General features: G+C 37.0%; 2 protein-coding genes across 2 annotated transcripts in view; both read right to left on the bottom strand.

Annotated features, from left to right (window-relative positions):
- LOC131986968 (uncharacterized) overlaps nt 1-2088 on the bottom strand; it is a 32711-nt gene extending 30623 nt beyond the window's left edge. The window contains 3 exon segments of the mRNA XM_059352108.1: nt 663-811; nt 904-1151; nt 1990-2088. Of these exon segments, the coding sequence (XP_059208091.1) occupies nt 663-811; nt 904-1151; nt 1990-2088 (496 nt within the window).
- Nucleotides 2089-6243: 4155 nt separating this feature from the next.
- On the bottom strand, nt 6244-10133 carry LOC131987010 (collagenase 3-like). The gene is made up of 10 exons (XM_059352161.1): nt 9756-10133; nt 9346-9608; nt 9112-9260; nt 8798-8926; nt 7788-7949; nt 7536-7665; nt 7289-7422; nt 7017-7176; nt 6815-6918; nt 6244-6725 (listed from the first exon to the last, which is right to left on the bottom strand). Exons 1-10 carry the CDS (start codon nt 9945-9947, stop codon nt 6616-6618), a joined length of 1533 nt encoding a protein of 510 aa, XP_059208144.1. The 5' UTR covers nt 9948-10133; the 3' UTR covers nt 6244-6615.
- Nucleotides 10134-17713: the final 7580 nt, after the last annotated feature.

The following is a 17713-nucleotide window of genomic DNA, read 5'->3' as shown; positions in this document are numbered from 1 at the left end:
AGAGTACATCGCTGGGAAAGACACATGAGTAGTTATTGTGTACTCTTTTTTTTTTTTTTTTTTTTTTTTTTAACTTTTTTGAGAAATTCAAATACAGTCAGAACATCCATGTTGGATAGAACAAACAAAGTCTGGCATCACAAAATTTGAAAATAAATAAATATGAGACAAAGTGAATGAAGTGTATAAGTCAGTACAGGTGTAAAGATTTTTTAAATTGTTTTTAAAAAAGCAATGCAACTATTTATTTTAGTGTGTATTCCTGTTTTATTTATTTTATTGTTTCTTGTTTGCTTGTTTATGTACAGCACTTTATTGCGGCTGTGGTTGTTTTTAAAGTGCTCTACAAATAAAGTTAATTTAATTATTTTTATTATTCTGTTTAATTTACTCAACTCAACTCAAAAGTGAAGGAGGGGGAAAAAAGAAAAGAAAAATGCATGACATATTACATTTCTCCAAATATTTCTTGAATGATGTTAAGAGTATGTATACATTTGTTATTATCAATTGTTTTAATACAATCAAGGTAGTTATTGAATTTAATTTCAAAAGCAGGAAAGAAGGGTCGACCTTTGGAAAATTTTTGGCCTTATGAATGTGGAATTTCGCCATTAAAATAATCAAATTAATCAAGTTTTGAATAGTTATTGTGTACTCACATCTTCTGCCGAAGGAGATCATGATGTCAGCGGTGCCACTGTAGATTCTCGTGAATCTCAGAGGAGTGACTTTGGCCCAAACCTGCAGAGCTTTCTCAATGGAGTCATCTATCTCTGACACAGACATGTCAGGTGAGTAGTTCTCGATCCTGTTGGACAGAAAAGTAAACTTTAATAATCAACCAAATGCAATACATACAGTAAGTTTCTCTCACACAGTGTCTTTCTTCAGATCAGTCACCTGTAGGTAAGGCTGTTTGTCTCCCACTTGAGGTTACTTCCAAAAGTGGAAAAATCGGCAACGTTGTTGTCTGGAACACCACAGCGAGGCTTCTTCATCGTGGCCAAGGTGTCAGCATCCAGCGTCCCGCTGACCTGAAGACCAAAGAATCTCTGCATCTCTCTCAGCTTCTTGGTCATCGGACTGATCCCTCGTCTGACACTTGGACCTGTCTCTTCTGTCAGGTTGAAGAATTTCTTCAGGTAGTTCTGCAAGAGAAAACAGGAGTTTGATATTAACTCTCTAGAGTCCATGAAAGCACCGGCACATGACTTCTTAATGACGTGAAGACATAAAAATGAAGCAACGTCGAGTCTCTCCATCAGCTTCCCTCTAAAGTTCTGGCTGGAAACTACATGCCAGATTTGTTTTGGATTATATTCGGCCAAGTAAAACCGGAGATAATGTCAAATATATTTAGTATAAAAATATAGAACTAGAGATTATCCTCATTTTACCTGTTATATGTTATATATGCAACCTGTATTCATATTTGCAACATTTAAAATTCTGTGTATTGAAATATGATTTTCAAGATCAAGTTTATTTATAGAGCACATTTAAAAACAACCTCAGTTGCTGAGGTTGAGTTGCTGTTGTCCCAAAGTGCTGTACAGTTATTAAAATAGAATAAAATCATACACAAATAGTTATAAATAAAAACAATAAAATACTAAAAAACAGTAAAACAATAAAATAGTAATAAAAACTCAGATTAAAAGAACAGATTTTATGTTTTCCTTTGTTTCTTTTGGGTTCAACATTTTTATCAAGTAAGTCAAAGAATAAGAATAAGAATGATCAGGTAACGCTGAAAAAACTGATACCAACATGGCATGGTAAAGATATTTTAACAGATTTTTTTTTTTTTTCAGATTTCAGAGGATTAAAATATACATCAGCTGCACATCGTGTGTAGTACACACTATTCAAGAAGAAGTTAACATGCAGAGAGTCAGTAATAAAAGCTGTAACATTGAAGTTTCCTCGTGCACACTACTGCATAATAGTGAGAATGCATGAAGAAGAAAAAATAAAAATACATACCTCTGCAAAACCCTCATCTTGTTCGGTAACCTGAGATACTGGCATGCAGCAAACTGCAGCTGCCAGGCTTAGTAGAACGCACAGATTGAAAGTCTTCATGTTGTGTTGATTACAACTTCTGAATCTCTGTTCTGCATCCAGCTGTTTTATAGGCTGAGGACAGGGTGTGTTGAGCAAACACTGACTCCTTGAGTCAGTGACTCAACTTCCCTTATAAGGACAAGAGAGGAAGTTGTGATTGCTCACCCAACACAAAAAAATTCCCAAAACAAGACATCGTCATGATGATGACATGACATGACAGCTTTGTTTAATGTAACAAATTATGTCTGGGAACATTTTCATGAAATTGCAACCATCTTGTGAATTTACAGTAAACATGACTACTTTTTCAGATTTAAAACGTAATATGTGTTTTTGCATCAATCATCAGTTTTCCAACAGTTGTATTGCTCATGGCTCAGATATGAGCCGAGGTGTCTTAAAAATAGATTTCACAAGTAATAAATAAATAATCAAACAACATTTATAATTATTCAGAATTCTTATCTGGATCCAGATCTGCCACAAAAAGTAACAGTTCACTTTACAGAAATGTGCCTTATCTTGCAATAATCAAATATAGTTTTACAATTCCCACATTCTTTTGCCGAAGACGTTTGAGTTACACAAACAGCAGAATAGATACGAAATAAACAAAATCATAACTTGATGCTGTTTTGTCAACTTTGACAGAAATGTCTTAATCTGCACATGGATCAAGATTTAAGACTATCTGCATTTAAGTTATTTCTCAAAGACATGTAGGTAAGTTGTCTAATGTAAAAAGCTTATAAACAAGTAATGTCAATGTTTTTTTATTCATGTATTGTTTTTTTTAAAGCGTTTTTAGTATGGATGCCCTCCAAAATGGTTTGGTGGATTTCAAACTACAGGTCAGGAAGTACTTGTATAAATGGATTTAACACATAACTCCCATTGTGTTAATGAAAACATTAAAATCATTTTTTTCTGTAACATATTAACCCTCTGGAGTCTCCAAAAGCATCAAATCCAGACTTCTTCATCACATCCAGACTAGAAAACAAAGCAGCGTGGAGCCCTACTGTAAATTTACCTCAATTTAGAGACAAGATCAAATATATATTTTGTAAAATATAAAAATATAGAACTGGATGTAACCGTCTTATATGTTATATTTGCAACCTGTGTTCACATTTGCAACATTTAAAATTCTTCATTGAGCATGATCGTGTTTTGGAAGTTTAAAAAAAATAATAAACCTGATTCAAAATCCCATTTTTTTTAATGTTTTTTCTTTGTTTCTTTTGGGTTCAAACTGTTGATCCAGTAAGTCAGGATGAAAAAAATAATTACCAGGTCATATAGGTGAGGTTGTGCTGAAAAAATAGACATGGCTTTTAAACATTTTCTAAGCTGTGTGTACAGGCAGGATGAAAAGGATTCAAAAATGGACAAAATAGCCCAAAACTCCATAGAGTTAACGAGTGTGGTACTGCGTAGAAATCAAAAAGGGTTTTTCAGTGTAAGGTGGAACTGTGTGTATCAACTATAGGTGGTTATTTTCCATTCAGGTATGTCTCTAATAATTAACGACCACTTTGTGCATCAGTATGAGTGGAAAGTCACTGTTCCCTCATGGTGGAAGTGCAGAAACAGCAGTGTCTCTTGCAATAATGTCTGAGGTAAATGCAGACATATGTACACACATCCAATAAAACACACATCCGTAATTTTAAAACCAGACATGATACAAAAAACTGTACTTTATAATGTACAAATAGCATGATTACAACATTGTATGATACACTGATGTAACATTCTTGTCTACTTTCCTGATTTATTCATCCTTCTAGTTCCTTATTTGGCATTAGGTACTGTACATTGTGGTTATTGCCGAATATAGATGTTTAGTAACACTTTGTGTACACACACAGCACCATCGTCATCAAGTTACATGGAAGATTTTTATTGTCATCATTCTTCTTGCAGTCTTGCAGCTCATTAGCAGGGCCGGTGGACCACATGTTTGGATTTGGGGTCTAACCTGTGGAGGACTTTTTCCCAATTAAAAAAATGTAGTGTGACATATCCGTTTTACAAACTGCACATTACTTCCTATCCGGTATACAGTAACAGTAATTACCTTAGCCTCCAGTGATCACATTACATCACATTTTTTATCTGTTCAGGCTTTTGATTAATTGTTTCGGGACTGCTATGGTTGTTTAAATTGCTGTTGTTTTGGTCTTTTAAAACTTGTATGATACATTTTTATGTTATGTGTATGATTTCTATGTGAAGCACTTTGTGACTTCTGTCTGTGAAAGGTGCTATATAAATAAAGTTTACTTGCTTACTTACTTACATTACAGTGCTTTTTATGCTTAAGTTTGCTATTTCACTTCTCACAGTTAGCTTTTATACATATAGTTTTTACCATCCATTCAATATAACATTTTTTTTTTTTGCATTTTATAGTCACTTCTGTGTCTTAACCCTCTGATGCACAACATATTTGCACCCCTTCTAATCCACAACATTCATTTCTCATGTTATTTAATGCTGGCTCTGTGTTTCTTTGCTCTATCTTTTTAAATTAGTTTATTTTATGATTGAATAGTCCAAGTATTATTTGAATATCTTTTTTTATTACAACAGATCATTATATCCATTTTTCCTTTCATACTTTATGAAGAAAAATATCAATATCAAGTTTACACATGGGTCAAAAATTACCCATTCATCCAAATTTGATTTAAAATGAAATGACCTAATACTATAATAATAATAATAATAATAATAATAATAATAATAATAATAATAATAATTTGGTCTGTACTTATATGGAATACTTGGACTAATAAATTATAAAATGCATTTATTTCAAATATGTATAATAGAAACACTCAACCAGACATGGGATATGGACTGAAAATGGATGTTGTGCATTAGAAGTGTAGTGATACAAAAAGGTTTTTATTCAAAAAGTAAGAAATTAAAACAAAAAAAATAGGATGTATGATGATCAAAAACAAGTTGATTGAGGAAAACCTGGAGTACTGAATGATGAAATTAATTTATTGCAAAGATATAGAAAATAAAAAATCAGTCGGGTCACTTTAGACCCATGTTGTGCATCAAAGGGTTAAGTTACAGAGTGTATGTTTAGCTGTATGTTTCTTCATTGTTGTTTTTATAATGCATAGATTCTGTGTATTACATTTTCAGATTTATATTGTTGAATAATTACTCTACACCAGGGGTGGGCAATTAATTTTCCCAAGGGGGAAACTCTGAACTAAATTCTGCTCAATATTAATTTAATCGCTTTATAAAATACAGTAAATTATCTGGTTTTGAGCTGCTACTTTTAAGAATACATGTTATGATAAGATTGTTGATGTGGAGAAAATCAAATATAGCAGTAAAAAGTAGTAAATACTCCAATCACTATATCACTTTTCCATTTATTTTAAACACAACTGTAAATGACCTTTAGCAAGGTTCCTATTAGTGTTTTTGTATTATATAGCTTGTTTTTCATGTTTGTATATTTTCTAGGTGTTTTACAATGTTGTGATGCTTTTATTTTGAAAAGTTGCCGTCCAGTGTGAAACGCGTGCTTTTATTTTGAAAGGTAATGACAGGAAATAACGGATGGAACGGTTAAATGAAAAACGAGCGGTAAATAATAACGAGTGCGTAGTAATACATATAAAGTTGATATAAAGTATCTAAAAGGCTTCTATAGTGGCGGCTGACAGGACACAAGGTTTGTTTAAGTTTATTTTCTTCTGTCATATATATTAGTGGCTATATTTGTTGTCTTAACTATAGTAAAATTAGTAAAACATAGTAAAACTATAGCTTGTTAGCTCAAGTGCTAATGCTAATGCTTGTTATTATTTTCCCACCTCGTAGCTCTTATGGTGGATTCACAAGGTGACCAAGGAATGCCTGATTTTTATTTTCATGGAGCTACAATTTTAAATAAATCTACATTGTAAATGGCCAGGATATCTTACTAACCAGTATCAACTTTATTCTTCATATGTACTATTGTGGCAAACAAGACAACAACAAGACATTCGTTAAAATGAATATATTTTATTTGTTACATGATGAAGCCAATCTTTAAAATATTTGCATACATATGTTTTGTCACAGTGGTGTACAAATCTGTGTACTTAATATTTCAAAATTAATCTATGTAACATGCTCTAAAGTATAACAGTTAAACCACACACAAATAAAGGGAGCAACAATAAATTTATAATTTAGAGATAAATTAACTTAAATAAATGGCTGACGTCACCAAAATTATATTTAAAAAACAAACAAACGTAAGTCTGTAAGTATTAAAAAATATAGTTAAATACTATAAGATATATTATGATTACGAATCTGTTCCTTCATTCAGTGTCGTCACATGAAAAACTTTAAGGTGCTTTTCTCAGGAAAGGCATATATCCAGTATAGCCTCCAGCCATGAGTGTGTAACAATACAATTATATATTATAAGATGTCACTTAAAATAGGCAATTTAACTCTGTTCCTTCATTGTAATTCAGTGTCATTAAATGAACAATTGAGACAACTGGTTTAATAGCGAGTGCAACGCAGGAAGTAGCTGTTCCCCAGCACACGGAACAACGTCCCAGTCCGCATGCTGTACTCCAACATGCTGGATCCACTGTAGATGTAAGTAAAACCTGCAGAACAGAGACTCAGCATTAGCTTCTGTGCAAACTTTTTTCTCAGTTCAGTGACATTGACTTGGAGAACATTGAATGTTACTCACCTTTGACTTGGACAGCTGCAGTCACCTTGGTGCTCAGGCCGGAGAAGGTCTCGTCCAGTCGCTTGGGGAATCCCTGGTCCATGGTCTTTTTGGCCTCATCATAACTGAGGAAACATAGACAGGAATTAGAGTCATTCACCATCTTGTAAACCATATCATGACAGTCATATGAATTATTATCAATCAAACCATTTAAACACACCTGTAGTAATTGGTGCCAACAAAGAACAGAGTCTTGCGAGTTTCCACATCATAAAGAGCCGCATCGACTTTCTTCACACTTTTGGGCAGACCGAAACTGGAAAGTGATTTAGGATACCCGGGCACAAGATCATAGGCGTTGAAAGCCCACACTTTCCGACCTGTAGAGAGATTTGAAGACATTTTTTTTTCAGTACATGCATATAAAAGTGTAATTTTAAAAATGGTGCCAGATTAGGAGCTCCAGGTAGATACAGTGAACAAGTACAATACCATTAAAGAGAAAGAGTCTGTCCAACTCTTGGCTTTCATAAGCAGCGTCGATGTGGTTGGGGGCATCGGGCCAGAAGGCTGCAATGAGACTTTGCTCAGGTGTATTGCTCTGAGAGTGGCTCCGCCAGAAGAAGCTGAGAACACATAAGAACATTTTTAACATATACGTTTGTTTAGAGAAAACACTGTTAAAGGATTTCAACTTTCAGATTTCATATTTAAATGTTGTAATGTGTGTCGAAAATACCTGTCTTTGAAGAAGTACATCTCCCCTCGCAGGGTGGCGACAGCATCCAAGACCATGTTTGAATCACAGGCGTCAGGGGTGGGGGGGGCCGTAGGGACCACCACAGAGGGATCCACATCAGGGTTTGGACCTGGAGGTTAAACAAAACTAGTATCTCAGTACAGCATCGACATTATTGAAGATTGTGGACAAGATTGTCAGAGATTTTGGTCAAGTGCTGTGTTATGGATGATCCGGCCAGTTAGCACTCACCATAGAGAGACTGGATGCCTTGGATATCGTCCTGGGGCAGAACGAAGGTGTCAGGGTTTCTGTAAATGTATCTGAAGTTCATCAGAGCACCAGGATCATCGGAGTGAGACAAACCCAGGGCGTGGCCAAACTCATGGGCAGCCACCAAGAAGAGGACATAGCCTGCAGCAGAAACACACAATTACAGGTTAGTTACAGCTCCTCTTTATCATTACCGTATTTCCTCAGATAGTAGCCGGGGCTTCTATTCATAAAAAAATCAGTTTGGGACCCGGCTAATAATAGGGGCAGGCTATTATTTGAGGGTTTTATTAAAAAAAGAAAATCAGAGCAGCTCTGACCGGCACTTTTTAGAGTGTTTTACACAGCGCATTGTAGCCAGTTACCCGGATGTCGGCCATATTGGAAGGACTCGGATGTAAACGAACAATGAACAGCACGCTGAATGTTCATTTTAAGCAGGATTTAAAATGTCTAAGCTACTAAAAAGCCCAGAAGAACGTGCGTAAACGGCTCGACTTTACAGAGAATGACTAGGACAGCGGGAGAAACAATCATATTTACCTACAGTACTAACTCGTGTGGCCAAACTTCAAAATACAGAAATCTGTTACCATCAAATGATGTTTCCTGAACGGTGTTCTCCGTAGCATCACCTCCGCGGTTGGAGTTAGGATTTAAGTTTAAGGTTAGTCCTTGTAGAGAGAACTGTTTGGGGTTCAGGTAAACTTTGGCTCATGTTAACAACTTAAAGGAGGACTGGTTGGGGTCAGGGGTCAGGGTGGTGCAGGTTAAGGTAAGGGGGACACATATCGACGGGGGAACAGACTTTGACATAACACCGGGAAGACACCCGGCTGATAAAAGAGGCCGGCTTTTATTTACTAAAAATTGTTTTTACACCCGGCTACTAAATGAGGCCGGTCATTAATAGGGGCCTGGCTTTAAATTGAGGAAATACGATATTTCATTTCAATATAAATCAGTAGTAGAAAAGTGAACAAACTGACCAGTATTTGAGCGGAAAGTGAAAGTCTCATCTTTATCAAAATGAACATCTCCTCCCAAGCCAGGGCCTGGCTGGAATGCATGGGCAAGAGTTCCATCAGGGCCATCAAAAGGTGAATTATCACCATGATCTGTTAAGAAAGAACATTCTCATGTCATGTCAAACAAATGTAAATCAGATTTTGGTTTTTAAAAAATGGCATCTCGATGCTACCATTGATCAGCTCTACAATGTGATTCAGGATACAGAAAATATACCAATAACCTGAGCACAGAGAGAGTACGTCGCTGGGAAAGACACTGACTGTGTACTCACCTCCCCTGATGAAGGAGATCATGATGTCAGCGATGCCACTGTAGATTCTTGTGAATCTCAGAGGAGTGACTTTGGCCCAAACCTGCAGAGCTTTCTCAATGGAGTCATCTATCTCTGACACAGACATGTCAGGTGAGTAGTTCTCGATCCTGTTGGACAGAAAAGTAAACTTTAATAATTGTTTCTTTATTTAATAAGTGTCTCTCGCACACTTTCTTCCTTCAGACCAGTCACCTGTAGGTAAGGATGTTGTTCTCCCACTTTGCCCCAGACAAGGTAGAACGTCGAGAACGTGAAGAAGAATGTGCAACGTTGTTGTCTGCAACACCACAGCGAGGCGTCTTCATCGCGGCCAAGGTGTCAGCATCCAGCGTCCCGCTGACCAGGAGACCAAAGAATTCCTGCATCTCTTTCAGCTTCTTGGTCACCGGGCTGATCCCCGGATCGATGGTTGGACCTGTCTCTTCCGTCAGGTTGAAGAATTTCTTCAGGTAGTTCTGCAAGAGAAAACAGCAGTTTGATATTTAAATATGTATTAGCTGAAAAATGTATGTTACTGACATGCAGAAAGACAGTAAAACATAAAATATATTTACAGTTTTTCATGTAAAATTGTGAGAAAAGCTAAAACTAAAAATACATACCTCTGCAAAATGCTCATCTTGCTCCGTAACCTGAGATACTGGCATGCAGCAAACTGCAGCCGCCAGGCTTAGTAGAACGCACAGATTGAAAGTCTTCATGTTGTGTTGATTACAACTTCTGAATCTCTGTGCTGCATCCAGCTGTTTTATAGGCTGAGGACAGGGTGTGTTTAGCAACACATCTTGAGTCATTGAGTCAGATTTCCACTTAATCGATGATGAAGTTAAATTTTTATTCCATGTAACAGATTGCGACTAAAAAGTGTTGTGACAAAAGAAAAAGATTCAGTGATGCAACGGTAGAGCAAAAAAAAAAACATACACATCCAGCTGCAACATTTGAATATAACACATTTGAAACAACAGCTCTAAAACCGAACAAATAAAAAAAAAACTGTACTTTGATACAATGGACAAATGTTTATTATTACAATATTTTATACAGGGTTTTTCCTATGAAAAGGAATGATGTAGTGTATATATATATATATATATATATATATATATATATATATATGATCTATCCTTTTCACTCAGAAATGTTTATTTGATCGCTGACATAAAACTGACACTGATACTGATCAAAACGGACCTTGATAATATCTAGAAAAATATAGAATAGAATATATAGAAAATTTGTTCTTAACCTATATAAAGAGAAAGCAATACACATGGAGGGTCTGATGAAGACATTCATATATTGAATGTGTCAATGAGGTTCAGCTATTAACTCTATGGAGTCTTGGGCTATTTTGTCCATTTTTAATCATTTTCCTCCTGCTTGTTTACACCACTTAAAAATGTTTAAATGCCATGTTGGTATATTTTTTCCAGCACAACCTCACCGATATGACCTAATAATAATTTATTTTTTATCCTGACTTACTGGATCAACATTTAGAACCAAAAAGAAACAAAGAAAAACCTGTCTGACTGTATTTTATTTGTGTCTTGTGTGTTTAGTGTAACAATTTGTCATTTTGTGTATTTTTTAGTCATTTTGTATCTTTGTAAAACTTTGTGGGTTTTTAAAAAAAAATCATTTTGTGTCTTTTGGTAATTTTGTGTCTTTTTCGGTAATTTTGTGTCTTTTTTGATACTGCCTCCAACGGCCCCCAGGTAATTTGAGTTTGAGACCCCTGCTGTACCTAAAATATTAATATTCAACTTTAAAATCTATAGTTTCTGTATGGGCATGTCATGTGTCCTGTATTACGTATATGACCATGACTATGATCTTTATTAGGGGATTTTTCCTTCTCTTGGCTGAGCAATCAAAGCAATCTCCTCCTGTCATCTGTAAATGGAAAACTTCTTGAGTCACTCACTAAAGAGGGTTGTGTCTTTTTAAAAATAATTTTCTGTCTTTTTTTTAATAATTGTGTCTTTTTTAATAATCTTGTGTCTCTTTTTGTTTTAATAATTTTGTCTCTTTTTTGGTAATTCTATGTCTTTTTTGGTGATTTTGTGTCTTTTTTTTACTAATTTTGCGTATTTTTTGTAATTTTGTGTCTTTTTTGGTCATTTTGTGTCTTTTTTTGTAATCTTGTGTCTTTTTTGGTCATTTTGTGTCTTTTTTTGTAATTTTGTGTCTTTTTTTGGGTCATTTTGTGTCTATTTTTAGTAATTTTGTGTTTTTTTTTTGTCATTTTGTGTCTGTTTTTATAAGTCATTTTGTGTTTGTTTTTGGTCATTTTGTGTCTTTTTTTTTGTAATTTTGTGTCCTTTTCTTGGTCCTTTTGTGCCTTTTTTAGTCCTTTAGTCCAACATTAAATGTGATTTTGAACCTTTTTTTTACTTTCAAAACACTATCATGCTCAATAAATAATTTTAAATGTTGCAAATGTGAACAAAGGTGTCAAATCTAACATATAAGAGGGTTACATCCAGTTCTATCATTTTATTCTAAATATATTTGACCTTGTCTCCAGTTTTATATCATCATCAAACTGAAACTGGCCTCATGGAGTTTACAGCCAGAACTTTAGAGGTAAATTTACAGTAGGGCTCCACGCTGCTTGGTTTTCTAGTCTGGATGTGATGAAGAAGTCATGCTGTGGCGCTTTTGGAGACTCCAGGGGGTTAACCTATGTAAAGAGAAAGCAATACATATGTTGAATGTGTGAGGTTCAGCTATTAAGAGTCACAGACTGTCATTTTTTTTCCATTTGTCTCATTACAAAATCTTTCCACATACAAAGTATCCTTTCTCTTAGTTTTATCTGGGGCGGCTGTGGCTCAGTTGGTAGAGCGGTCACCTACTGATTGGATGGTTGGTGGTTTGATCCCTAACCATGGCAGCCTACATGTCGAAGTATCCTTGAGCAAGATACTGAACCCCAAATTGCTCCCGATGCTGCGTTCATTGGTGTGTGAATTAATCCAAATGGTGGCAGTGTGCCGTATGTTATGCCCCAGTCTAGGGGGCCTAGAACACAACATGAAAAGGCCCCATCTTCCCCATCTCCCAAGTAGCCACCAACAAAGATTAGTTGAAAGAACAGTTAATATTTATTTACAATAATAACTTTGGTGAATACATATGTATTCTTCGACTGAGGGGTGGACTAAAGCCAAAATAACAAACAAAATGATCCTGTCTTAAAAATAAGAAATCCACCTGAGAAAACAAATATTACAAAGCCTTACCTCCCTACCTACTAAAACAGGAGAAAACCAGAAACAAAACCTCGCAGCCCACCCTTACTACTCAAACAAGGGATTTATATCCAAATAACCACAAGTTAAACCAAACAAAAGTGTGACCGGTTGGGAGACGAGGAGGATGAGGAAAACGCCTGATGCCGCCGACGGCCGCCATCTTGGCTTCCTTTATACCAGGTGGTTCCGGCTGCAGCCAATCCCGGCCCAGGCGTGAAACCTTTCCACCAATCACACCACGGCTATGGCACACCCCAATCTGAATGATAAAAGAGGAGAACAAAGACACAAGGCACACATACAAACGTAGTTTGCAAATAATGACCACAGTCAGAACACCTGGTAGCCTCGGCCACCATATGAACGGGTGAATGAGCGTAGTGTAAAGCGCTTTGGATAAAATCGCTACATAAGTGCACTCCATTTACCATTTAAAAAACAACCTAACATTTCCTAACCTCAAACAATGTTTTGCAACTCAAACTAAACCGAAAAAGTTCTGTTTGGTAACATGTTTAAGACAGAGATCACCACATGTTACAGTGCATTAGTTTTTCGTAGGAAATCAACCCTTTATTTTGTGTTCTGCTCTTGTTATTTCCTGTTTTTATTTTGAAATAGTAACTCTTCTTCCTCTTTTATTTTTCCTATCAGGTTTTGTTCCTCCCTTTTGAAGGGCTTTTAGTTTGTAGGAGTTATTTATTTAATAGTTTTTCCCTCCAAGAGTTTAGTTTTTAGTTTTTTTCCCCTTATCTCAGATTAAGATTTTTATATTTAGTTTTTAGTGTCAATAGATTCAGTGTTATCCTCCTTAGAGTCAGGTGTTTCATAGCCCTTTTTCTTTCACTGTGTGAGGACTTACCCTGCTGCATTCTTTGAATAAAGAAACTTTTAAGTTCACCTTTTAACTGCCTCAGTGCCCAGTACTGATGACCTGAAAGAAAAACATTACTCACATCTCACACTTACAGAAAAAGACTATTTAATTTCAACATATCTGATTTTTGAAAAGTCACTTAAAGTTCATAGTGAACAACAAATGGTGCTCCTTTACTGTATTACTTGATTTTACCTTTGAAAAACACATTGACAATCCTCTCCACATTCTCATAGACAGCATCTAAGCGGGGTAAATCACAGGCTGCTAAGCAGTTAGCTGTAACCACCTCCTAGAAAAGGATACATATTTCTATATTTACACAGAGTTTTTCTAATGTGAATGTGTGACCATCTGATTGGTCAAAACTAGGGGTGTGACGAGATCTCGCGAGATTAAACTCGGCGATATTTCTCGTCGCGTTAAAAATCAGTCTCGCGAGATTTGTGAGTTATCCAAACTTCTCTTTGTTACCTGTGGGGGCAGTAAAATGTAAAGAAGAAGAGGAGGAGAAGGAAGGTAAGCAGCAAGCAGCCAGAATGAAGTTTCAGGGGCCGGCAGCTCCTTAAGAAGAGTAAGAACGAATTGAAGCAGCACAGTCCTGCTAACAGGCTAACATTTAGCTCTGTAGCAGTACAGTGTGTAAGTGCTGATGCTGCAGGAGGTGTTCACTTAGTGATCTCCGGACACTCTGTTCACAGTAAACGATGCAGGTTACTTCAAGATCGCTATGTTTATGATAATTAGCCATGTTGCTTTCTTTTGATCACCTGCTGATGTTGAGCACATTTAGCGACGGCGGCTACAGTTGAGTCTCCCGTGTTTAATCCGTCCTGTATGTGATCACGGTCGAAACTGTCGCTAAACGATTACCATACGTCAACTCCGGAGTCTCATAGGGCAGGTTAGGCAAATGCTAGGGGCGCCAGCATGCCAATTATTATTTTTTAAATTTAAATTTCGAAAAATTAGAAAAGAATACACTAAAAAATAACAACAGTACATATATAGCCATAAGTCTTTAAATAATAATGAAATCATTTTTCTAATTTTAATTTCTGCCTGGCTGCATCCATCTGCCTCTCTGACAGCCAGAATTAATTTTGCTGTGGTCCCTCACCTCAACCCACTCGCGTGCGGCGCCCCCCTCCCCTTCCCACCTGGCGACCGTCACCAAGACGTCAAGACCTTGCAAAATTATCATTGATGATGCTAGTCAAGTTGACGGTCACGATATGAAGCGAAAAAAAGCCATCTGGGGCGCAGAATAAAAAGAAAAGAAGAGGAGGAGAAAAGTGAAAAAGACAGAGGTAAGGATGTAATGTGATGAAATAGTTAATTTAAAATGGTCAAAATGCAACGTAAGTTACAGTTACTTACAGCACTTAGCATAGCACAGTTTGTCAGTTGCCAAGGAAACCGACCTTGAAGAAATCCGTTGTTGTGTTTAATCTCTCTAATCATTTTTTCTCTGTTGAACCTTGACAAGCATATGTCTGTAAGTAATCCTCACGTTTTCTTGTTAATCTCACTTGTGATAGTCTGCTGAAAATCTAGATAATTGTTTGGAAAACTTTAAAAACGGAAGCGATGCTAACATGTTAGCCGGTCAATGGCGTTTTCCATATTATGTTAGCATTGCGCTAATTGCTAGTTCTTTGCAACGGTTAATCTATGATAACTTCTGCATCTGTTAATGTGTGTTTCTGTTGTGTAAAATAGTCAGCCATTCAGTGTTTATTTATGTTAAAGAGATAATTAAAATACACTTCAAATACACTGCCAGCAAATATTTTGCCCAGGGCGCCAAATGGGTCAGGAACGGCCCTGCGCAGGCTAGTCCTAGCCTCTTAGTGCTTCAGCTTCCAGACACCGTCCTGTGGAAGAAAAAAGCTAACAGCACACTTCTGTATCTTGTCTAGCGTTCATCAGTGTCTATCTCCACCTGGGTTCATGACCTTAATTCGCGAGATTAAAGTCGGTGATCGGTCTCGCGAGATTTGTGAGTTATCCAAACTTCTATTTGTTACCTGTGGGGGCAGTAAAATGAAAAGAAGAAGAAGAGGAGGAGAAGGAAGGTAAGCAGCAAGCAGCCAGAATGAAGTTGCAGGGGCCGGCGGCTCCTTAAGAAGAGTAAGAACAGTGGAAGCAGCAGAGTCCTGCTAACAGGCTAATAGTTAGCTCTGTAGCAGTACAGTGTGTATGTGCTAATAGGCTAACAGTTAGCTCTGTAGCAGTACAGTGTGTAAGTGCTGCTGCTGCAGGAGGTGTTCACTTAGCGATCTCCGGACACTCTGTTCACAGTAAACGATGCAGGTTACTTCAAGATCGCTATGTTTATGATAATTAGCCATGTTGCTTTCTTTTGATCACCTGCTGATGTTGTGCACATTTAGCGACGGCGGCCACAGTTGAGTCTCCCGTGTTTAATCCGTCCTGTATGTGATCACGGTCGAAACTGTCGCTAAGCGATTACCATACGTCACCTCCGGAGTCTCATAGGGCAGGTAAGGCAAATGCTAGGGGCGCCAGCATGCCAATTATTATTTTTTAGATTTAAATTTCGAAAAATTAGAAAAGAATACACTAAAAAACAACAACAGTACATATATAGCCATAAGTCTTTAAATAATAATGAAATCATTTTTCTAATTTTAATTTCTGCCTGGCTGCATCCTTCTGCCTCTCTGGCAGCCAGAATTAATTTTGCTGTGGTCCCTCACCTCAACCCACTCCCGTGCAGCACCCCCCTCCCCTTCCCACCTGGCGACCGTCACCAAGACGTCAAGACCTTGCAAAATTATCATTGATGATGCTAGTCAAGTTAACGGTCACGATATGAAGCGACAAAAAAGCCATCTGGGGCGCAGAATAAAAAGAAAAGAAGAGGAGGAGAAATGCGAAAAAGACCGAGGTAAGGATGTAATGTGATGAAATAGTTCATTTAAAATGGTCAAAATGCAACGTAACTTACAGTTACTTACAGCACTTAGCATAGCATAGCTTGTCAGTTGCCAAGGAACCCGACCTTGAAGAAATACGTTGTGTTTAATCTCTCTAATCATTTTTTCTCTGTTGAACCTTGACAAGCATATGTCTGTAAGTAATCCTCATGTTTTCTTGTTAATCTCACTTGTGATGGTCTGCTGAAAATCTAGATAATTGTTTGGAAAACTTTAAAAACGGGAGCAATGCTAACGCGTTAGCCGGTCAATGGCGTTTTCCATGTTATGTTAGCATTGCGCTAATTGCTAGTTCTTTGTAACGGTTAATCTATGATAATTTCGGCATCTGTTAATGTGTGTTTCTGTTGTGTAAAATAGTAAATCATTCACTGTTTATTTATGTAATAGAGAGAATTAAAATACACTACAAATACACTGCCAGCAAATATTTTGCCTAGGGCGCCAAATGGGTCAGGAACGGCCCTGTGCAGGCTAGTCCTAGCCTCTTAGTGCTTCAGCTTCCAGACACCGTCCTGTGGAAGAAAAAAGCTAACAGCACACTTCTGTATCTTGTCTAGCGTTCATCAGCGTCTATCTCCACCTGGGCTCATGACCTTAACTTGTTGCACCAAGAGTGCTTCAGTGTTTCATCTGCCCTCAAATATGTGATTATGTGCAAAGCGTTATCTATGTCCTTTCTGTTGATACTCCTTTCTGTGTGCTGTGCCTGGCATAGAAAATGTGTGTTATATGCTTTGCTAAATGCATTTCTAAGCAGCATTTTACTAAGGGTCATAATGCAGATTATTGCTAATTTTATTAATCTCTAACAATATCAAGACAGCAGGAGGAGAAATTCAGTTGTGGTATAATTTCCTCCAGGTGTTTGTGGTTGATTGTATTAAATTGTGTCATGGTGCTTAGATTGGTTTTAGGTAGAGGGAAGTTCAGGTGCTGCTGCCACAGGAGGGTTAGCATGTTGACAGTAGCAAACAGGGCACGTGCATTGTTAATGTTTATGGTGATGGAATGATTGCCTTGTATTCCTCAGTTCTCAATTATGTGAAGTCTCTCTTTGTAGATGTTCCAATGAATCTGGAGATTTGTTTTATGCCACCAGCGTTCAGCTTTTCAACACTATTTTTTATCACCAGTGTAGCATTTCTCCATAGAGATCTTTTCTTAGCCATGAAATCCATAACATGACACAATGTTAGAATTGAAGCTGTCTACCAACTCATTGACTGAGCCCCAGCATTGGATGAATGGTTGGACTAACTCCATTCCCTCACCAGTTTCCGACAGGATATCATGAACTGTAATGTCTTGTTTCACCTTGGCTGAATCCTGGAATACTGGATAGTACCATTCAACCCAAGGACTATTTTTATACAAACGGATCCGACAGAACAGAGGACTTGTGGTTACATTTTCAGATTTATATTGTTGAATAATTACTCTACACTACTGCAATA

This window comes from Centropristis striata, chromosome 15, assembly GCF_030273125.1.
Source record: "Centropristis striata isolate RG_2023a ecotype Rhode Island chromosome 15, C.striata_1.0, whole genome shotgun sequence".
In the NCBI taxonomy this organism is placed as follows: domain Eukaryota; kingdom Metazoa; phylum Chordata; class Actinopteri; order Perciformes; family Serranidae; genus Centropristis; species Centropristis striata.
The sequence above is the reverse complement of the archived record's forward strand: the minus strand, read 5'-3'. Positions and strand labels throughout refer to the sequence as shown.

Bases quoted from the DNA above. Each gene is read 5' to 3' on its own strand.
- LOC131987010 (XM_059352161.1), bottom strand. From the start codon at position 9,947: ATGACTCAAGATGTGTTGCTAAACACACCCTGTCCTCAGCCTATAAAA. The intron at 7,177-7,288 runs GTATTGTACTTG...ATCTCTCTACAG, and splicing joins CAGACTCTTTCTCTTTAATG to GTCGGAAAGTGTGGGCTTTC. The intron at 6,726-6,814 runs GTGAGTAACATT...TCTGTTCTGCAG, and splicing joins TGCAGCTGTCCAAGTCAAAG to GTTTTACTTACATCTACAGT.